The 23,589-nt window shown below is 43.0% G+C and overlaps 1 protein-coding gene across 3 annotated transcripts in view; it reads right to left on the reverse strand.

Annotated features, from left to right (window-relative positions):
• Window positions 1-1,650: 1,650 nt before the first annotated feature.
• The window catches only part of mthfd1l (methylenetetrahydrofolate dehydrogenase (NADP+ dependent) 1 like), a 196,217-nt gene continuing 174,278 nt past the window's right edge, over window positions 1,651-23,589 (reverse strand). For all 3 annotated transcript variants that reach the window (XM_078556605.1, XM_078556603.1, XM_078556604.1), the window contains exons 27-28: window positions 6,792-6,904; window positions 1,651-3,051 (exon numbers count right to left, since the gene is read on the reverse strand). In XM_078556605.1, the coding sequence (XP_078412731.1) occupies window positions 6,815-6,904 (90 nt within the window). In that variant the 3' untranslated portion in view covers window positions 1,651-3,051; window positions 6,792-6,814. The remainder of the gene's footprint in view (window positions 3,052-6,791; window positions 6,905-23,589) is intronic.

A 23,589-nucleotide genomic window follows, 5' to 3' on the forward strand; every position in this document is an offset into this window, starting at 1 on the left:
AGTAACAAAGGCAAGAATGAGTGTTGTAGCAGATGAGTTAGGGACAAAGTTGGGTGAAATTATAGGCTGTCTTAGTGATCGTATGAATGAGGTCGAAAGTTCATCTTGGGATCAAACGGTTGTGAACAGACTGCCTTAATCTCAGACTGTTGCCAAGGAGAAGGATGGAGTCGGTAACTAGGGAATGAAATTCGGAGCAGGGACCAAAAATAATGGCTTCAGTTTTCCCAAATATTTAATTGTAGGAAATTTCTACTCATCTAGTACTGAATGTCAGACCAGCAGTTTGGCAACAGTGAACAAGTCGAGAGATATATTCTATGTACACACAAATACATACGCTCACTGGCAAATAAATTTCAATATGAATAGTATAAGGTGGTGTATTTTGGAAGGAGAATAAAGAGACCGCATACTCCTTGGATAGTAAGTGTCTAAATGGGGCAGGGGAGCAAAGGGGCCTTGGGTCCTTATCCACAAATCATTAGAAATAGCACCACAGATTAATAAGGCCATAGGAATGCACACACTGAACAGGGCCTCATCTGTAGAGGTGTAGAATTGAAAAACAAAGAAGTTATGATAAATTTGTCAAGAAGCTTGGTTAGACCACACTTGTGTGTACTGTGCAGAGTTTTGGCCTCTACATTACGAGGAGGATATAGGGGCACTAAAAGAAAAAAAAGAATTGCATGTATGTGGCACCTTTCACAATGACAGGGCATCCCAAAGTGTTCTACTGCCAATGAAGTACTTCTGAAGGATAATGTCGTAAAGAGGCAGCCAACATGCGCACAGAAGCTTCCACAAACTGTAACATGATAATGTTCAGATAATCCTTTCTTTTGATGTTGATAGAGGAATAGTTATTGGCCAGGACACTGGGGATAACTTCCCAGGTCTTTTTCAAAAGAGTGCTATGGAATCTTTTACATCCACACAAGAGGTCAGCAGGGGCCTTGGTTTTATGTCTAATCAGACAGACAACATTTCTGACAGTGCAGCACTCCTTAAGTACTGCACTGAGTGCCAGATTTGATTTTTGTGCTTAACCTCTGGAGTGGGGCTTGAATCCACAACCTGCTGATTCAGAGGCAAAAAATGTTATCATGAGCCATGGTTGGAGAAGGTCCAAAAATATATATATGATACCAGGACTGAGCGGTTATAACAATCAGGAAGGACTGAACAGGCTGGGGTCCATTTCTCCAGAAAAGGGAAGGTTTAGCAATGACCTCAAGTCTTTAAAATTATGAAGATTGTAGACATGGAGGTGTCTCCCACTTGTGAGGAATCCAAAACTAGAATTTCTTTATTCTTTTGGATAAAGAAATCCAATAAGCTATTTAGGAGAAACTTCTTCATCCAAAGTGCGGTGAAAATATGGAACTATAAATGAGAATAGAAAATAATTGAGGTGAGTAGCATAGCTACATTTAAGAGGAAGCTAGATAAATACGAGAAAGGAATAAAAGGATATGCTTATAAAGTGAGATGAAATATGGTGGGAGGAGACTTGTGTGGAACATAAATACCAGCTTTGACCAGTTGGGCTGAGTGGCCTGTTTTTATGCTGTACATTTAACGTAATACATGTGCATGTGCGTGCACACACACACACACACACACACACACAGATAATGTGAAGTTAGATCAAAGCAATAGTTGCATGATTTTTATTAGCTTGCAAACATGGAATGCAAAAACAAACAGAAAAAATACTGATACATTAGAGTGATCACTGGAATATGGCCAGAGAACAAATTGTAAACATTCGCAACGTAACAATTAAGCTCATATCAAAGACCCGCACAAATGAACCTACCTCACCGGCTCAAGTAAAAGGAGTAAGAGGCACCTAATTTATCAGAAAATTCATCAACATCCTTCCCATGATCCCCTCTTCATTTTCAGTGCACTCCAGCACCTGAAGATGCTGGTGGGAGTGTTCTACATGGGGGGCACAGCCACATGAGGGAATAAAAAATGTATCAAGAAGTACCAGCACAAATTTAAATGTACTGCTTAAGGAAAGGCATGACAGGAATCAAACCATCATTAGTATAATTCTTCCTTCAGGTATTCCTTTATAATCACCTGTAATAAATAATAGCAGGATGTGAAATCTTCCTTAATTTTTTTTTAATTTAAGGAACCCAAGGGATATCTAATAACATTATCTAATTATCTAATAACACTCTCGAGATGCAGGGCTGATAAAGTCAAAAGAAAGCCTCTTAAAATCAATAAAAAGCAAGCAGGGTTTTGATATATTTTAATTATACTTAGAATGGGAAATATGTATAAGCTGTTCTTTGGCATCTTAAATTATGCCAAGGAATAATGCAGTGGTTTGAAAAAGGTTAAAAGTACTGCAAATTTGTGTCTTCGTGATGGACAAATATTGTAGCTCCGCTTGAGTCTCGGAACCATGTGCCATTTTTAGTTTGTCCCATAGTTAGGAATGTAATATTTTGGAAGGGTCCAAGGTGACTGTCACTTCCAAAATCAGATTCACTGGCCCATTACCTCATGGACGTCTGCAGGATCTTCCTGTGTGCAAGATGGCTGCCACAAAAGCTGTTGCCCTTCAAGGCAACCGTGCCCAGGGCATGGGTTGGTATGTTTGGCAGATGCAATAAGGCGCTGTGTACACATTTCAATTTCATACATCTCAATAAAGAATACCAAAATATGAAAAAGTACTTAGCTATTCAGACTACAATGCAATTTTAAATAAGTCATTTAATGCTATCATGTGTAACCACATTTTAAAAAGTTAAATACTTCCAACAACTGCTGAAAAAAATTGTATAAAACTCAATAGCATCCATTGGGTGTGTTTCAAATTTTGGATTTAATCTATCAAACAACATAAACATAGATCTATTGGGGGAACCAAGAGGCACATGAACTGGTTATTCTCCCCAGAATATCTCAGGAGGGGTCTAGGGTACCTCCAGTTCACTGTCTTCCCACAGTTTCTTTAACAGGCAAATGGAGATTAAGTTCGTTCAAATCAGGAAATAGGACAGGATATTTCTGGACAATCTGAAATGCACAACGAAAACAAAGTTATCAGAGACAATTTCATGAGTTTTTTTGGTTAAAACCATTCCTTTTCTCCTCTTCCGTGCCTAATTTTTTTTTGTTGGTTAATGCACAATTTTATTACATAATTGGCTCTGTGCTTTGATGCCTTCAGCAATGAGTCCCAATTTACATTGGGTTGTCAATGTTTGCACAAAATGAATTCTGGCTACCCTTTCTGGCAGGAAGAAAAACGAGTTAGCTCCAGCCATTCTTGTGTAGCAAAGTGTAGAACCACATTGGCAAAGGCTGGGAAGCAGGTTGCCTTTCCATCCTTTTGGAGAGAAGATCATACATGGCAGAAGGTAACCTTAAAACAGGGTTATTTCCAAGAAGGCAAAGTCACAGACTCTCCCAGGCACTTGCACACAGCATCCTATTCTTCCAGTGCATTCTGGGTTGTTTCCGTAACAAAGACTTGGTTTATGGAGAATGAATCTTACCTGACTCTCAAACCCTCTACTATGGTCTGCTAGATGTGATTGGGGATAGAGGAAAGAACAAAAATAACCTGCATTTATATAGCACCTTTAACAAAGTAAGACATAGGTGTTATCAGACAACATGTTGGCATTGAGCAACACAAAGAGGCATTAGGACAGGTGGCTAAAAAGGGAGGTTTTAAGGAGTGTCTTAAAGCTGAAAGAGTTAGAGGACTGAGAGGTTCAGGGAGGGTATTCCAGAGCTTAGGGCTGAGACAGCTGATGGCACGGCTCTTACCCAGTCTGGCCTATATGTTACTCCAGTCTCACACCAATTCCATTGACTCTTGGATTAGCTTTAGACACCGAGTAGTCTTCTGCATCCTCTGGCCAGAGGGCTATGGAAATGCCAGTGCAGCACTTTCAATTAGCAGAACTTGGACAAGTGCAAACCAACTCAACCTTATGTGTGCACCCACCGCCATAGTCAAGCAGCTGAATCCATTGAGACACACCCACTATGTGGGGCTGGCCTTTTGGGCGTCATGCATCTATCTCTCAGCCCACACTCGCTGCCATATTCCTCCACTGTGACACAGGCAGTGGAATATAACCTTATGTTCTCCATTTAAAAATGGGTGCACTATTCACTTCCATTATGGCTGTGGTGGTTAAGAAAAAAAGAACTTGCATTTTCATAGTACCTTTAACGGCTCCAGGGAGTCATAGAGCACTTCACCAACGAAGTACTTGTGAAATGTAGTCACTGATATAGTGCAGATAATGTGGCAGGCAATTTGTGCACAAAACAATCCCACAAATGACAAAGATAAATGACCAGATATTCTATTTTAGGTGTTGTTTCAGGGATAAATATTTGCCAGGACACAGAGGAACTCTCTGCTCTTCTCTGAACTGTGCCATGGCCTCGGTTTAAATGACTTATCCAGAAGACGGCAGTGTCAACACTGCAGGATGTGCCTCTTTCTTTTCAGTTTCACGTTACACATTATTGCCTCACTTTTGCATAGTTAGACCTCAGAATTTGTCATAACCTTTTCATCTTACTAAACCAGAACGACTGCACTGGAGTGCCAGCCTATATTTTGTGCTCATGACTTTGCAGTGGGGCTTCAAACCACCATCTTCTGGCTCACGCGAGAAATTGTTACCACTGAGCTGAAGCGGAATACTTCATTAAAACCACCATCAGGTCTGATTAGCATTGAATTCCTCACCCCAATTTGACCATGCATTCTGCAATGCACCATAAGCTCAGTGATGAGCCCATCTGGCAACATCACAGCCCTCTTTAAATAATCCACATTTCCGTTACACCTGACAGGCAAAAACATGGCCTACTGTGACTGCTCTTGTGAGCAAGGATGCAATAAGTTGCAATACGGTACCAATGAAAGCATGTAACTACATTTTCTGCCGCTATATTAATCCTTCTTCTTCAGTTCTCTGCCTGAAGGCAGGTTCCTTGGCAATTATTTGCCAAAGCATGGTAAAGCGCTGTGATTTTTTACTATTGGGTAGGGCAAGAGGGCAGACTCTGAGTCTATTTCAGCCAGATTGAAGATCAAATTCCATGCTATTGGCGTTAATCTGATCCACACGCTAGCTGTCTAGTCTATTGAGCTAACCAGCACCCCACTAATGACACACGGATGTGTTTTCCGTCCTAAAGTTTGGAGAGAGAAAGAACAGGGTAGAATTGTTAAAACCAATTCCCGTTTGCTTTCTTTTTGTGCTAGCTGTGGCTCAGTTGGTAGCACCTTCACCTCAAGTCAGAAACTAATACTTACAACTGAGGCTGACATTCCCAGTGCAGTACTGAGGGAGTGTAGCACTGTCAGAGGTGCCTTTCTACAGATAAAGCATTAAACTATTTCAAAGTAGTGCAGGGGACCTTTGCCCGGCCACCTGTGGCTGATATTTATTCCTCGACTAACACCACTAAGTTAAATTGTCTGGTTACTGTTTGTGGGACCTTGCTGTGCACAAAATTGGCTGCCGCACTTCCTACATTATAACAATGACTACACTTACTTCATTGGCTATGAAGCACTTTGGAACATGCTGAAGGCATTATATAAATGCTTTTTCATTCCCCTTTTCATTTTCCTGTTAGTTATTAGTGTCTTGCTCCGCATACTCAAGATTTTGAAATGTCACAACCTTTTCATCTTCTTACAAAACCTCGGCTGAATCAGTGATAGCAATGGGTAACGATAATCTGAATGACAAAAACTGGTCTGAAAATCAAGCCAATCTTTTCCCTTTAACCATAATGGAGTGAAGCACAAATTCACAAGGCAAGTGACAAAACATGGTGGCATATATAAAAACAGGAGCCAACAGGCTCTTGTCTGTAGGATGCACAAGTTCACTACAATTACCTCTGTCCATATCCTGCATGTTTCACATCGAACGCAGTTCTGTATCTGTCACAGCTCCAATGTCACATTTTTCTATGTGTTTTTTCTGTACTGCACTGCAGTTGATTAGATTCTAACACAAATCAGAACTGTACTCTACAGAATGGGCAAGGGACTACCAATAGTCAGGAGCTGAAATATCTGGAATAAATCCTGATGTGTTTTCTGTGTTGAACACAGTGTTATTCACATTGGTCTGTGTAAAACTGGAGATCAAGTTTCTATCCCCCCCTCAAGTTTTCCCTGAAGTTTTATGCTGACCATTCTTAGGTCTTGCTGAGTGCTGCTAATGATTAGTATTGAACTAGGGAGTTTTGTGCTATAGGCTCATGCTCATTAGATGATGCAGTGGGTTAGATAGTAGCCTCTCACTTCTGCAACTAAGGAACTGGAAACAGCTATTCGGGTCCTCCAGCTTGCCATTCAATTAGATCATGGCTGATCTGCACCTGAACTCCATTCACCTTATACCCTTATCTCACAAAATCTAATGATCTCATTCCTGAAAGCTTCAATGGTCCGCCAGCATCCACATTTGAGGGAGAGTTCCACATTTCTGTTACAGTGTGCGTGAAAATGGGTTTCCTGATTTCTCTTCTGAATGACCCGACTCAAATTTTAAAATAAAATTGTGGCCCCTTGTTCTGGATTTCCCCACAAGAGAAAATAGTTTCTCTGTATGTACCCTATTAGATTCTGTTATAACTTTGAATACCTCAAATAGATCACCCCTCAATCTTCTAAACTCAAGGGAATACAAGCCAAGTTTACTCATAGTACATTAAAGATCTTGATTAGTACTTTACAGGGCAAAAGCGTATCAGGAAAGCAATACCTGAGGTTTGACAGCTGTTGCCTTTAGAACAATCCTCTAATCTGCTCTGTATCCGAATCGAGATCAATGTCGTAGAAACAGGGCCGTGTGGGTAGCCCTGGCATGGTGCTCATCTGAAAGGAACCAAAGAGAACAAGACAAATAGAGACACAAAAACTACATACCTCAGAATTCATAGCACAGAGTGAGATCATTTATCCCATCTGTCCCATGCTAGCACATGGATAGGTGCTAGTTGCACAGATTGCAAGTTATGCTGTGAAGCCACGCTCAACGGCACTCAGAAAGAGACTGTAATCATGGGGTGAAGACACAAGGGTTGAAATAGTTCACTCCCCCTCAAGGCAATTCTCTTGAAGTAACTGGCAGGATCCCCAAACAAACAACATAAGCCATGTTTCAGGGAGGGGATCCCCAAAATTATGGTAGGAGATCAGGAAAATCATTGCAGAAATTCTACTCCAATGCTTCGAGAAATGTCGCACCACCTTACACTGCCAACCAACAGCTCCCAGGCACCCCATACACTCTGAACTAGTGCTATGTCCTTGAGAAACCCTCAAACTTTTCCTCTCAACCGTGGATGAACATCATAACTTCAAATCGATTCCATTCACAAATAGTTCAACAATTCTTCATTAAAAAGTATACTCCTTCTACGTACATCTGTGTCTTCTTGTCTGTGTGCATGCGCATATGCATCTGCCAGTCTCTGTGTGCGACTGTGCATGTGCGTGTCTGTTTGTGTCTGTGTGCATATGTACCTGTGTCTATGTGGATTTGTGTAGACAATAGTCTGATCATTATACTTTGAAAGGTTCCTGGTGTCCTGAGGCCGCCTATAATTTTACATGCAAGAACAGGAGCAGGAGCAGACCATTAAGCCCTTCCAATCTTTTCTGCCATTCAATTACCAGTAGATGATGGCTGATCTGTACCTCAATTCCATATCCCTTGATACCTTTACCAAACAAAAATGTATTGATCCGTCTTTAAATTTTCAATTGACCTTCAGCATCCATAGCTTTTGGGGCGGGCGGGGGGAGAGTGTGTTCTGGATTTCTACTACCCACTGTGTGAAAGAGTGCTTCTTGATATCACTCCTGGCCTAGCTCTAATTTTAAGAGTGCGATCCCTTACTCTGGGCTTCCACAATGAGACAAAATGGTTTCTGTCCATCTACCTATCAAATCATTTAATCACACAAATTAATCTTCTATTTTCAAGGGAACAGTAGCCTTGTCTCTGCAAACTGTCCTCAATATTTAACCTATACAGCCACATTTATGGGAAAATTCTTGATGTGAGTGATTATTTTCTGTGCCTTCATCATGCGGTGCTATTTTTAGCACTTCACAGTGGGGTGGGTGAGGAATTGTCCTGGAAGTTGAATCACAGAGAACTTTATTTTGTGGGTGGAATGGGGAAGGGGAGGGTTTACAAAACCACGACTGGTGAATAATTTATAAAATAACCAACTAAGGGAAATAAAACATACTTTTAAGCTGAAGAAAGTTAACCTCCCTGATGGTCACAGCACAGATAAAATAACCCAATGCACATGACAGATATGGATTTTATTATAAAGATTAATGGCCACGATTTCCAACCATTAACTGGATGTGCCAGGTAATCACAAAAGAACTTTTACAGGATTGCAAGCATTCTAAACATTTTTGATGTCACAAACTGCTAGCATTATGAAAACCTGGAGTATTTTATTATGCTGGCAAATTTAAATTTAATTTAAAGTACATACAGATAGCATTAACAAAGAAAAAACTTGCATTTATAGCCTTTTGTCACATCAGGACCTCAGAATCACAATCACACAGTGCAGAAGCGGCCCTTCGGCCCATCGAGTCTGCACCTCCCTAAGCACATTCCTGCCATTGAAGTACTTTTTGGAGTGTACTTACTGTTGTAACATAGGAAGCATGGCAGAAAAAGTGTGCACAGCAAGGTCTCACAAACAGCATTGAGGTAATCACCTAATAATCCATTCTTAATGATTTTGGTCTGGGAATAATATTGGCTGTAATATTGGGGAGAACTCCCATTCTTAAAATATCATGGTATCGTTAACATCCACTAGAGGTGGCAGGTGGAGCCTTGTTTTAATGCCTCATCTACAAAACACCTCTAACAATGCAGCACTCCCTCAGTACTGCAATGAAGTCTCAGCCTAGATTTTGTGCTCAAGTTTTTGGAGTTGGGGTTGAATCCACAGCCTGACCCAAAAGGTGAGAGCATTACCCACTGAGCCATGGCTGATACCAAACACTGCAGTATTAAAACCACAGGAACAGAATTTAAAGTACAAACTACATGCAGTCCAAAGCTGGGTATTGAATATTTTGATAATATAATGGTTGTATTATTGGACTAGCAATTCAGAGGTCTGAACGAATAATCCTGTAGAACACGAGTTCAAATCCCAAAAAGGCAGTTTAAAAATTTGAATTCAGTTTACAAAATCCAGAAACAGTAAAAATGACCAGGAAGTTGTTGGATTATCATAAAATGGTTCTCTAATGTCCTTTAGGGAAGAAAATCTGCCAATCTACTTGGTCTGGCTTATTTATAACTCAAGTCCCCACACTAACCTGGTAACTCTTATATGCCCCCTGAAGTGGCCTAGCAAGCCCCGAAGTTATATCAAAACCTCTGGACAAATAGGGATGGACAATAAATGCAGTCCTTGTCCACATCACAGGAATTAAATTAAAAGAAAAATTTACCCATCAAAAGCAGAATAGTTTAGTGCAATTCATTCCGTAAAAGAGTTTAGTGGGCCATCTAAATCAAGTTGTAGAATATAAAAACGCACCCACAGATTCTGAAAGACTATACAAAAAATAAATTTTCACGAAGCTATCCTTTGTACTGCTCAATTCAAGCTATTGGGTAACTTAAATACTTCAACACACAAAAAGAACATTGAGTTATCAGAACTAAATTGAAGAGTCAGTGCAAAAAAAAAATCAGATTTTTAAGAAGTGTTTGAATGTTTTTACAATTGTTTAACGGTGTCCCTGCTTCAACTTGTAATTTGTTTATGATGTTTTGCTTCTTAAAACAAAATATGGGAGAAAATAGTCTGCTAATTTCAACAATTATTATTTACATTCCTGAAAGGAAATGTTGATCTTAGTGAAAACACAACAGGCTAATGGAATGTTTGCCTTTATCTTGAGGGAGCTGGAAGACAAAGGGGAGGAAGTGATGCTCCAGTTGTATAAAACCTTGGATAAACCCCACCTGGAGGATTCGGGTCAGTTCTGGGCAACAGACCTCAGGAAGGATATACTGGCCTTGTGAGTGGGTGCAGTGCAGATTCACCAAAACGATAACACAGCTTAAGGAGTTATTTAAGAGGACAGGCTACGTAAACTTGGCTTGTATTACTTTCAAGTTTGATAGAATAAATGTAGAGAAGATGTTCCATGTTCAGAATTGCCATTTTCAGTTTAATTTATGCAGAGAAGTGAGAGGTGATGCATTCTGACAGAAGCGTTAGGGAGAGAATATATACGTAATGGCACAGTTCTAATGAGTGTTCATCCGCATAGATCTTTGAAAGTGGCAGGACATGTAGAGAGCATAGTTAGCAAAGAATATGGGATCATGGGCTTCATTAATTCTCCCTTGTTGAAACTATGCTTCAGTTCTGCTGAAGGGCCATGAGGGCTCGAAACGTTGACTGATTTCTTCTCCGCCGATGCTGCCAGACTTGCTGAGTTTTTCCAGGTAATTCTGTTTTTATTTTGTTTTGGATTTCCAGCATCCGCAGTAGCTTTTAGCTTTTTGTTTTTTTCATTAACAGAGGTATGGGATGCAAAAGCAGGGAAGTCATGCTGGATCTTTATAAAGTCCTGGTTAGGCCACAACTAGAATATTGCATCCAGTTCTAGTCGCCACACTTGAGGAATGATGTGAGGATCCTCGAAAGGGTGTAGAAGAGATTTAGCAGAATGGTTCCAGGGTGAGGGACTTTAGCCTCAAGGTTCGTTTGGAGAAGCTGGGATTGTTCTCCTTATGTTGTGAGTGGTAACGACCTGCAACTCGCTATCCATGAAGGTGGTGGGAGCAGAGATGGTGAATGATTTAAAAAAGAAATTGGATGGATATGTGGGGGGAAATAAACTTGCAGGGTTATGGGTATAGAATGCTGGAATGGGACTGACCACTTTGCTCTACGGACAGCTGACTTGGATTCCATGGATTGAATGGCCACCTCCTGTGCCTTTATGACTATTTTTCCCACTGGTGGGAGAGTCCAAAACTAGGGGCCATAAATATAAGATAGTCAATAATAAATCTAAAAAGGAATTCAGGAGAAATATCTTTACCCAGGGAATGGTTAGAATGAGGAACTCATTACCAGGAGCAATTGAGGTGAATACTGTAATTGCACTTAAGGGGAAGCTAGATAAACACATGAAGGAGAAAGAAATGAAAGGATATACACACAAGTTGAGGGTGAACATGGGAGGAGATTTGTTTGGGGCATAAATACCGGCATGGATCAACTGATCTGTTTCCGGGCTGCAAATTCTATATATTTCAGATTGTAGTTCTTCCTTTCTTACAGTAACAATAGGGTGCACAGTTTTTCCAGAACTGAATTTAACTGCTTCAGGATTGGCAGCAGAGGTTGCAATAAACTCACTGGGCCCAGTTCGTATAGCATCCACTGCCTGGGAAACAGAGCAGGAAGAAGGGCGGCAATGTGAAGGTGCGTTCTGCAGAGTCTAGTCTGCATTTCACACTACAGTGCCGACAAGACTTGCTGCACAGCTATCCCACCTGAATTTTAAGTAGTGAGATATAAAAATAACACTGTAAATCAGACTTTTAATTAGATTGGTGATACCAGAGTAAGCAATGACTCATGAAATCCATTAAAATTCAGACAGTTATGAGGCCACTAGGTAAAAAGTACAAGAATTGCATAGCTTCAAAAAATTTTTTTAAAAATCAAACAAATCTATGGCACTCCCCCACACTACTAGCCTTCCATATCACTAAAATGGTGCATCGCAGCCTCTGACAGTATTATATTTTTCATTCTTCTTTGGGATTTGTATCGCCACTTATTGCCTGACCCTAGTTGCTGGCAAGGCCATTCCAAAGGGCAATTAAGAGTCAACACTGGTGTGGGATTGGTGTCAAATATAGGCCAGACTAGATAAGGTTATGGGAATGGTAGCATAGTAGTTATGTGACTGGACTAGAAATCTAGAGGCCTGGACTAATGATCAGAGACATGAGTTCAAATTCCACATTTTAATTCAGTTAAATAAATCTGGATATAAAAAATTGGTATCAGTAATGGTGACCATGTTACTATCAATTGTTGTAAAAACCTTTCTGGCTTACTAATGGCCTTTAAGAAAGGGAACCAGTCATCCTTATCTGGTCTAGTCTACATGTGACTCCAGACCCACAGCAATGTGGTTAATTTTTAACCACCCCTGAAATGGCCTAGCAAACCACTCAGTTATCATGAAGGCTTCACAAGGACAGTTAGGAATAGGCAATAAATGCCAAACAGGCCATAAATGGCAGCCATGTCAGCGATGCTCACAACCTGTAAATGAACAGAAAAAGGACAGCTGATTTTCTTCCCTGAAGAACACTAGTGAATCATTTGGGGATTTTTTAAAAACATCAATCTAACAGCTTCATGGTCACTTTTACTGACACCTTAAATGGGCACTAACCGTCTGGAGTATGACTCATGCATATTATGGGCCTTAATGACTTGCGACCAGCTTGCACACATTTCCTATATATTACAGGGCTGGGGGTTGGGTGGACAAATCCTCTGTATTGGACAGACGGTCATTACCCAACCCAAGTTGTCTTGAGTCATTAAGAGTTTACCATGTAGGGTGGGACCAGTCATAAGTAGGCTAGTCCAGGTAAGGACAGCAGGTCCGCACCCCGTGAAGGAGGTAGTGAACCAAGTGGGTTCTATTTCACCTTTCTCCTAACTATACTCAGTTCTGCCGAAGGGTCATGAGGACTCGAAACGTTAACTGATTTCTTCTCCACCGATGCTGCCAGACCTGCTGAGATTTTCCAGGTAATTCTGTTTTTGTTTTGGATTTCCAGCATCCGCAGTAGCTTTTAGCTTTTTGTTTTTATCTCTGGGTTTAACAATGATTTGACAGCTTCGTGGTAAACTGTCCTGCTGCCAACCACAAAGAAGATTTATTGAGTTCAATTTCACAACTTGCTGTGGTGGGTCTAGAAATCACAGCCTCTGGGTTCATAGTTCAATGTCAAAATCACTAGGTTGCCATACCATAAAATCAAATGTACGAATGTTATGCTACTTTCTATCTCTTTAAATATGCTTGGGCTCCCTGGTTAACTGAGCGTAACACTGTATTACTTAGTTTCTGAAAACATTTAGGATGAAAGGCCTCAATAACAAAATGGGCAAAAGGAGGAATTAACTATTCTTCCTACATGTGACTGAGATTACTGCACTTCTGGGAGTAAATTAAATTTAAACTGATAAAAGATTGAAAAAGTCAAGCTTGTAAACATAAGGCTGTCTTCTCACAAACAGCCAGAGGGAAGTGTAATGTGAGTCTCAAAGCAATCAAAATTCACCTATATCCACCTCACCACAACACTGGGACATGAATAAAAAATACTCTCTTTTACTGGGTATACATTGTATCTAATTGTCTCCAATTGAATATTAGGGAGACTGAAACCATTGGGTTGGATTATACACTCCCCTGTCACTGGGTTTGAGAGTGGAGGTGCATGCAAAATCCAGCAAGAGCCATGCCCGCCACATTGCCGTCGTCCCTTCTTTGACTGCAATTAAGTGGGCTCTTGGGCCTATTGAAGCCCTAAATTGGCCAATTAATGGCCTCATTCCACTGCCAGCATTAGGCCTGTGGCGGGGGGAGGCCTAGGCCAGGCAGGAAGCCTGGCAGGTGTGGCTGTGTGGGTTGGTGTTGGGCAAAGCAGTTAGAACGTTCTTTGTGGGTCCCCTTGGCCGATCAGAGGCACCCCCCTGCAATGTCACTGCCCCACCCTTTAACAAACACCCCTCAGCCTCATTGTCCCGGCCCTCATCCCCTTCACTGGGGCCTGCCAACCTGGTTCCAGAGTGACTCCAGACCCCAGTCTTACCTGAGCTCCTCAACATGGTGAGATTGTCCGTTGTCTCAGCATTGGCCACTGCTCCCAGAGGTGCTGCTGAGACTGCAGAGCTGCCGGTTATCTGACTGGCTGCCTTTACTCTGAGAAAGAGGAGCAGAAGTCTTTCCTCCAACCAATTAAGAGTGCACCCAGTATTAAAAGATTGTGGAGCCACTTTTGGGATTGTGGGTGGCACCCCAACTTTCTAGCCAGCGAGGTGGGGACTACGCCACCCTGTTAATTCCAGCCCATTGTCTTTAAGCCCGCTACATCCTCCATTTCCCTAAAACAGACTCCAGCTCCACTCCCGCTTCTATCTGAGGGTGAACCAGGCCATTCCCAACAAAGACATTCTATCTGACATCGGGCCAAGTTTGACAAGACTTCCCACCTCGTATCCTTCATAAAGTTGAGTTCATCCAAAACACTTGCCCATATGCTAACTTCCACCAAGCTCCGTTCACCCATCATCCCTGTGTTTGATGGCCTACATTTGCTCCCGGTCCAGCAATGTCTCTATTTTAAAATTCTCATCCTGATTTCCAAATTTCTCTGTGGCCTCAAGCACTCCTTACTTCTAATCTCTTCCTGTCCTATAGAACTCTGCATTCTTCCAATCCTGGCTTCTTGAGAGTTTGCAGATTTTCACACACATGCCACTGGCAGCTGTGTCTTCAGCTGTCTTGAGTCCTAGCTCTGGAATTCCCTCTCCAAATCTCTCTACTTATTTTTACACTTTTAAAATACTTGTTAAAATTTACCTCGTTGACTAACTATTTGGTCACGGGTCTTAATGGAGCGGTGAGTATAAATCTAGCTTACCTCGGGGATTCGCGGCCTTGTCTCCAGGGAGCAGACTCGGAGGGAGTAGCACCGGAGTAGTGACCTCGGGGCAGAGTAACTGAAGCCAAAACTGAAAAAAATGATGTCACAGGAAAGCTGTGACCTGATTGGTTGGTAGGAAATCTGCACCAAATTTGAAAAAAAAATGCAAAGCTAATTAATAAATTAATTAACTAAGTAGAGATGGCTGGGCAGGTGATGTGCTGTAGCTGTATGATGTGGGAGCTGGCAGATCCCATTGCAAGCTGCAGTGACCACATCTGCAGCAAGTGTTGGTTGCTGGAGGAACTCCGGCTCAGAATTGATGAGCTGGAGTCCGAGCTCCGGACGCGGCAGCACATCCGGGAGGGGGAGAGTTACCTGGACGCTTTGTTTCAGGAGGCGGTCACACCTGGTAGATTAAGTACCTCAAATTCGGTCAGGGTCAGCAGGGTGTGACCGCAAGTGAGGCAGGTAGAGGGATCCTGTGTTCAGGAACAGAGGAGCCTCAGCTCTTGACCTTGTCCAACAGGTACAAGGTACTTGCTCCCTGCGTGGATGAGGAACAGCGCTGTATGGAGGATGAGCCAGTTGACCACGGCACCGTGGCACAGGAGGCCATTCAAGAGGGGGGAGCAAAAAGACAAGTGGTAGTTGTAGGGGATTCTACAATTAGGGGAATTGATAGCATCCTTTGTAAGCAGGATCGAGAGTCCCGCATGGTATGCTGCCTGCCCGGTGCCAGGGTGAGGGACATCTCTGACCGACTTGAAAGGATATTAGAGAGGGAGGGGGAGGATCCAGTTGTTGTGGGCCATGTCAGGACAAATAACATAGGTAAGACTAGGAAAGAGGACCTGTCTGGGGATTATCACGAACTAGGAACTAAATTAAAGAACAGGTCCTCAAGGGTTGTAAATAATCTCCGGATTACTACCCGAGCCATGTGCAAATTGGCATAGGGACGCGAGAATAAGGGAAGTAAACACGTGGCTAAAGGAGTGGTGCAGGAAAGAGGGGTTCCATTTCGTGGGGAACTGGCATCAGTATTGGAACAGGAGGGATCTGTACCGTTGGGACAGTCTCCACCTGAACTGATCTGGGACCAATGTTCTAGCGAAAAGGGTAAATAGGGTGGTGAACAGGACTTTAAACTAGAAAGTGGGGGGCAAGGGAAGGGTAAAACTCCAAGAAGTATGACTAATGGGAAACAAAGCAGCAGATTAGCATGTCGGGGGAGGGGGGGTGGATTCAACTTCATGGAAAATTATGAAAAAACTGAAAAGAAAGGAGAGCCCAGGAGAGGCTATTAAAGTCTCCAGAACACAAAATAGGACAGAGTGTTTGGAAAGGGCTAGGAATCTAACTTCAAGCACATCAGATAAAGGGACAACAATGAGAAGGGGGACGGGAAAATACAGGACTGAAGGTGTTGTATCTGAATGCACACAGTATACAAAATAAGGTAAATGAGCTTGTGGCGCAGATTGAAATTGGCAGGTATGATGTGGTGGGCATCACGGAGACATGGCTGCAAGGGGATCAGGACTGGGAGCAAAATATCCAAGGACATACATCCTATCGAAAAGATAGGTAGGTTGGCAGAGGGGATGGGGTTGCTTTGTTAGTAAGAAATGAAATTAAATCGATAGCAAGAAACGACGTAGGGTCAGATGATGTAGAATCTGTGTGGGTAGACTTGAGAAACCGCAAAGGAAAAAATAAACCATAATGGGAGTTACGTACAGGCCTCCGAACAGTAGTCAGGATGTGGGGCACAAGATACACCAGGAGATAGAAAAGGCGTGTAAGAAAGGCAAGGTTACAGTGATCATGGGGGGATTTCAATATGCAGGTAGATTGGGAAAATCAGATTGGTAGTGGATCCCAAGAAAAGGAATTTGTGGAATGTCTATGAGATGGCTTTTTGGAGCAGCTTGTGGTGGAGCCCACTAGGGAACAGGCAATTCTAGATTTAGTGATGTGTAATGAGGCAGATTTGATAAGGGAGCTTAAGGTGAAGGAACCCTTAGGAGGAAGTGACCATAATATGATAGAATTTACCCTGCAATTTGAGAGGAAAAAGCTGGAATCAGATGTAAGGGTATTACAGTTGAATAAAGGCAACAACAGCGGCATGAGGGAGGAGCTGGCCAGAATTGACTGGGAGATGAGCCTAGCAGGAAAGACAGTGGAACAACACTGGCAGGGGTTTCTGGGAGTAATTTGGGAGACACAGCAAAAATTCATCCCTAGGAAGAAGAAGCATACTAAAGGGAGGATGAGGCAACCATGGCTGACAAGGGAAGTCTGGGACAGCATAAAAGCTAAAGAGAAAGTATATAATGTGGCGAAGAGCAGTGGGAAACCAGGGGATTGGGAAGCCTACAAAGACCAACAGAGGACAACTAAAAAAGAAATAAGGAGGGAGAAGATTAAATATGAGGGTAAACTAGCCAGTAATATAAAAGAAGATTGCAAGAGTTTTATTTAGATATATAAAGGGTAAGAGAGAGGCAAAAGTGGACATTGGGCCACTGGAAAATGACGCTGAAGTAGTAGTGGGGAACAAAGAAATGGCGGAGGAACTGAATAGGTACTTTGCGTCAGTCTTCACGGTGGAAGACACGAGTAACATCCCCAAAGTTCAAGAGAGTCAGGGGGCAGAGGTGAGTATGGTGGCCATTACCAAGGAGAAGGTGCTAGGAAAACTGAAAGGTTTGAAGGTGGATAAATCACCTGGACTAGATGGATTACACCCCAGAGTTCTGAAGGAGATAGCTGAAGAGATAGTGGAGGCGTTAGTGATGATCTTTCAGGAATCACTGGAGTCAGGGAGGGTCCCAGAGGACTGGAAAATCGCTAATGTAACCTCCCTGTTTAAGAAGGGAGTGAGGCAAAAGACGGGAAATTACAGGCTGATTAGCCTGACCTCAGTCATTGGTAAGATTTTAGAGTCCATTATTAAGGATGAGATTTCAGAATACTTGGAAGTGCATGGTAAAATAGGGCAAAGTCAGCATGGTTTCATCAAGGGGAGGTCATGCCTGACAAATCTGTTAGAATTCTTTGAGGAGGTAACGAGTAGGTTAGACAAAAGAGAGCCAATGGATGTTATCTACTTGGACTTCCAGAAGGCCTTTGACAAGGTGCCGCACAGGAGGCTGCTCAGTAAGATAAGAGCCCATGGTGTTAGAGGCAAGGTACTAGCATGGATAGAAGATTGGCTGTCTGGCAGGAGGCAGAGAGTGGGGATAAGGGGGTCCTTCTCAGGATGGCAGCCAGTGACTAGTGGAGTTCCGCAAGGGTCAGTGTTGGGACCACAACTTTTCACTTTATACATTAATGATCTAGATGAAGGAACTGACGGCACTTTGGCTAAGTTTGCAGATTATACAAAGATAGGTGGAGGGACAGGTAGTATTGAGGAGGCAGGGAGGCTGCAGAAGGATTTAGACAGGTTAGGAGAATGGGCAAAGAAGTGGCAGATGGAATACAACGTGGGGAAGTGTGAGGTCATGCACTTTAGTAGGAAGAATAGAGGCATAGACTATTTTCTAAATGGGGAGAGAATTCAGAAATCTGGAGTGCAAAGGGACTTGGGAGTCCTAGTCCAGGATTCTCTTAAGGTTAACTTGCAGGTTGAGTCAGTAGTTAGGAAGGCAAATGTAATGTTGGCATTTATTTCGAGAGGACTAGAATATAAAAGCAGGGATGTGCTGCTGAGGCTTTATAAGGCTCTGGTCAGACCACATTTAGAATATTGAGAGCAATTTTGGGCCCCGTATCTCAGGAAAGATGTGCTGGCCCTGGAGAAGGTACAGAGGTGGTTCACGAAAATGATCCCAGGAATGAAAGGCTCAACATATGAGGAACGTTTGAGGACTCTGGGTCTATACTCGATGGAGTTTAGAAGGATATGGGGGGATGTGATTGAAACAATACTGAAAAGCCTGGATAGAGTGGATGGGGGAAGATGTTTCCATTAGTAGGAGAGACTACCAAGGGCACAGCCTCAGAGTAAAGGGAAGATCTTTTAGAACAGATGAGGAGAAACTTCTTTAGCCAGAGAGTGGTGAATCTATGGAATTCATTACCACAGAAGGCTGTGGAGGCCAGGTCACTGAGTGTATTTAAGACTGAGATAGATAAGTTCCTGATTGGTAAGGGGATCAAAGGTTACAGGGAGAAGGCGGGAGAATGGGGTTGAGAAACTTATCAGCCATGATTGAATGGCGGAGCAGACTTGATGGGCCGAATGGCCTAATTTCTGCTCCTATGTCTTATGGTCTTAATATCTCCTGAGGCACGTTGAAAGGTTTTACACTCACGTTGCTATGTAACTGCAAGTTGTTGTAGTTTAAAACTATGTTCAGAGTGTCCCAATGCGCTTATCCTCACCTTGACAGACACACTTCCCACTCTGTACTGTGAGTTAACCCCTTCAGAGCTCAGCAATTACATTTTAACCAATATTGCACGAAGGTTCTACATTCCCCCATGAGTGCATAAGCTGCAATCTCAAAACTTGACAGGGAATCTTCTGCATAAAGATATATTTTGCAAACAGTACTGAGATAGTTAACTTTCCATCTTATACAGATTTAATCTGATTATACAAAAACCTGTAGTAAAACTTGCATTTATATAGCACGATTAAGATAGAAAATGCCCACATAGGGATAAAGAAAAAAACTGGACGCCAGGTCAAGGAGGGGAGACGAGGAAAGGATCCAAAATTTGGTCAGAGGTGGCTCTTAAACACAGAGCGGGAAGAGGACAGGTCCCAAGGGTAGAGAGAAGGAATTCCAGGCCATGAAGCATGGATGGCAGAAGTCATGGCTGCTAATGGTGAGGTGAGGGGCACTAGAGGCTGGTGCTAAGAGAACTGGAGATTTCAGGAACACTAGGCTGGAGGTCAGCAAGATAAAAAGGGACAAGACCATGGAAGAATTTAAACACAAGGACGGGAATTCTAAGTTTGAGGAGCTTGGGAACTGGGGGCCAAGTTAGCTTAGTGAAGGCAGAGTGAAGGACAATTGGGACTTGATGTGGAACAGATTATAGGAAGCCAAGACAATGCATTACTATATCAGTAAATAATGCAGAACAGAATTACAATGCCGAAAACAGGGAAGAAAACCTCGTGAGGAACAAGGCGACTCCAATTGGTTTGTCAGGGAACGTCTGAGAACTTGGCCAATATCTTCATTCGACCTTAAATCAGCATCAGGCTGAAACAAGAAGCAAGTTAGCACCAGCTATTTGTGCCTGAACGCAAAATATCTCGTGAGTCATTACTGGATGCTGGGCCTTGCAACAATCCAGTAAATGCCTCAGTGTCGGTCTAATTAACTGCAGAATCCACCCCCACCCCAAAAAAAACCTTTGGAAGGTGACTGATGGGAAGCAATCTTTAGCAACTGTGAAGAAGCACTTTCAAGGTCCAACTGAATCAGGGAGGAAAGTGCAAAACCTGCAGCTTTTAGCTTGGCAGCCTCAATCAATCAGAGGTGAGTGCTGCAGAAACCTGTCTAGGCAGCAGAATAATTGAATACGTAATGCGACTCCAGGCATACAGGGAGTCATTCCCATCACACACTCATAATGGTGTGATTCGATATTACTTCCAGTATTACCATTTTACAGTACAAGTTACCAGCCATTCTAAGGGTATTGTTTACATGCCATTTGCCTACTGAACTGAAATCTGCAGGTCATTTGATCGGCTTGCATGCGCATCACTGATGGGCAACACAGATCGCTGTGTTAAGAGAACACTGCTTGCATTGAGCAAGGCATTCTAATCCAATGAAAATCAAATGATGGGACTGAAATCTGCACCAAGGAATTCTCTCTGTAAGAACTGCTGGGATGGGTTTTTGCAAGGGGGTGGAGGGGGGGCGGTGAGTGTTACTTTGTCCAAGTTTACAAAACTCATGGGACAAATCTTGTGAGTTCCTGTTTACAGGCCAGTACACAAAATCCAAAAAAAAACCTGTAAAATCAAATTAGGGCAGTCATGAGAGGGCACTCTTCTCACAGAACAACATCCATTCGTTCTCTGGGCTGAATCTCAGAATCTTACAGCACAGGAGGCAGCCATTCGGCCTATTGGGCTGGTTCTGCGAAAGAGATATCCAATTAGTCTCACTACCCTGCCCTATTTCCACAGTTCTGCAAATTTTTCCTTTTTAAGTATATATTCAATTCCCTTTTGAAAGTTATTGCTGAATCTGCTTTCACCAGCCTCTCAAGCAATGCATTCCAGATTGGAACAACTTAATTGCATTACAGAAAAATTCTTCTCATTATCTCTTTTTTAAAAATCTGTGTTCTCTGTAAACAGTTTCTTCCTATTTACGCTATCAAAACCCCACATGATTTTGAACACCTCCATTAAATCTCCCTGTAAACATCTCTGCTCTGAGGGGAACTATCCCAACTTCTCTAGTCTCACCACTTAAATGATTCCCTCATCCCTAGTATCATTCTAGAAAATGGGCTAAAATCATTACATAGCTGGCAGCAATGAACAAACTTGCATTTATATAAATGCCCTTCACCCCTGTCCTTGCTGACCTATAAGAGGTTCCCAGTCCTGCAGCACCTTGATTGTAAAATTCTCAGTTTCCAATTCCCTCAATGGCCTCATCCCTCCTTAATAAAAACAGAAAATGCTGGAAAAACTCAGCTGGCCTGGCAGCATCTGTGGAGAGAGAAACAGAATTAACATTTCGAGTCATACCTCCTGAGTTTTTCCAGCACTGTTTTTGTTTCAGATTTCCAGCATCCGCAGTATTTTGCTTTTAAAATCTCCCTCTTTGACCAAATTTCAGGTCACATGTCCACTGCCTTTCCTGCCGCCCCAAAGCACTTTACAACCAATAAAGTACTTGCATTTTTCTTCCTATCTTGAACTCCATTCTCTCTCCTTATCCAGTCTCTTCCCATCTACATTCGCAATTCTGCAGATGCCCTACGTCACATAAACAATTCCCAGTTCCCTGACCCTCACCATCGCCTCTTCACAATGGACATCCAGTCCCTCTACACCTCCATCCCCCACACCAGAACGTTCCAAGGGCTCTCCGCTTCTTCCTTGAACAAAGGCCTGAACAATCCCCATTCACCAACACTCCCCTCTGCCTGGCTGAAATTGTCCTCTCACTGAACAATTTCTCCTTTAACTTGTCTCATTTCCTCCAAATAAAATATGTGGCAATGGGTACCTGCATGGGCCCCAGTTATGCCTGTCTTTCGTGGGGTATGTGGAGCATTCCTTGTTCCAGTCCTACTCAGGGCCCCTCCCAGAGCTCTTTCTTCGGCACATCGATGACTGTATTGGTGCTGCTTCATGCTCTCGTCTGGACCTGGAAAAATTAGTTTTGCTTCCAATTTCCACCCTTCTCTCACTTTCACATGGTCCAGCTTCAACACTTCCCTTCCCTGAACTTTGTGTCTCCATTTCTGGTGATAGACGGTCTACCAATATTAATTACAAGCCCACTGACTCCCATAGCTATCTCGACTACAGTTCCTCACACCTTCCTATAAGAACTCCATCCCATTCTCCCAGTTCCTCCGCCTCGTCGCATCTGTTCTGATTATGCTACCTTCCAAAAGGTGCTTTTGACCTCTTCCTTTTTCCTTAACTGAGGGTTTCCCCCCCAGCGTGGTTGACAGGGCCCTCAATTGTTTCCGACCCATCTCCCGTACCTCTGCCCTCACCCATTTCCCCTCCCTCCCAGAACCAAGATAGGGTCCCCCTCATCCTCACTTTTCACCCCACCAGCCTCCACATTCAGGATCATCCTCCGCCATTTCTGCCAACTTCAGCGTGATGCCACTGCCAAACACATCTTCCCAGCATTCCGTAGGGATCATTCCCTCCGTGACGCCCTGGTCCACTCCTCCATCACCCCCAACTACTCACCCCCTTCCCATGGCACCTTCCCATGCAATTGCAGAAGGTGCAACACCTGCCCTTTATTTACTCCCTCTTCACCGTCCAAGGTCCCAAACACTCCTTTTATCTTCTTCAATTTGGTCTATTGTATTTGTTGCTCCCAATGCAGCCTCCTCTACTTTGGGGAGACTAAACACAGACTGGGAGACCGCTTTGTGGAACATCTTTGCTTAGTCCGTGAGCATGACCCAGGCCTTCCTGTCACTTGCCATTTCAACACACCATCTTTCTCTCATACCCATATAGAACCATAGAAAAGTTACAGCACAGAAGGAGGCCATTCAGCCCATCTTGTCCATGCCAGCCCGAGAGCACCCAGGTGCCCTTTCTAATCCCACCTTCCTGCACCCGGCCCATTGCCCTGCAGCTTACAGCACTTAAGGTGCAGATCCAGGTACTTTTTAAAAAAGTTTAGAGTTTCTGCCTCTACCACCAACTTGGGCAGCGAATTCCAGACACCCACTACCCTCTACGTCCGTCCTTGGCCTGCTGCAATGTTCCAGTGAAGCCCAACGCAAACTGGAGGAACATCACCATATCTTCTGATTAAGCACTTTACAGCCTTCTGGACTTGACATTGAGTCCAACAACTTCAGGCCATGAACTCTCTCCTCCATCTTTACCCCTTTTGTAATCCAAGTTTTATTTATTTATTTTAAGAGTGTGCGTGTGTGTATATAATATATATATCACCACGAATGGCACAGTAGCACACCACAGACTGAGCTGGCCGAGTCCTAGAGGACATAGCTGCTAGGCTGGGTCTGTGGCAGATGGTGAGGGAACCAACAAGGAAAAATATACTTGACCTGATCCTCACCAACCTGCCTGCCACAG

This window comes from Cetorhinus maximus, chromosome 14 (assembly GCF_964194155.1).
Source record: "Cetorhinus maximus chromosome 14, sCetMax3.hap1.1, whole genome shotgun sequence".
Lineage (NCBI taxonomy): Eukaryota > Metazoa > Chordata > Chondrichthyes > Lamniformes > Cetorhinidae > Cetorhinus > Cetorhinus maximus.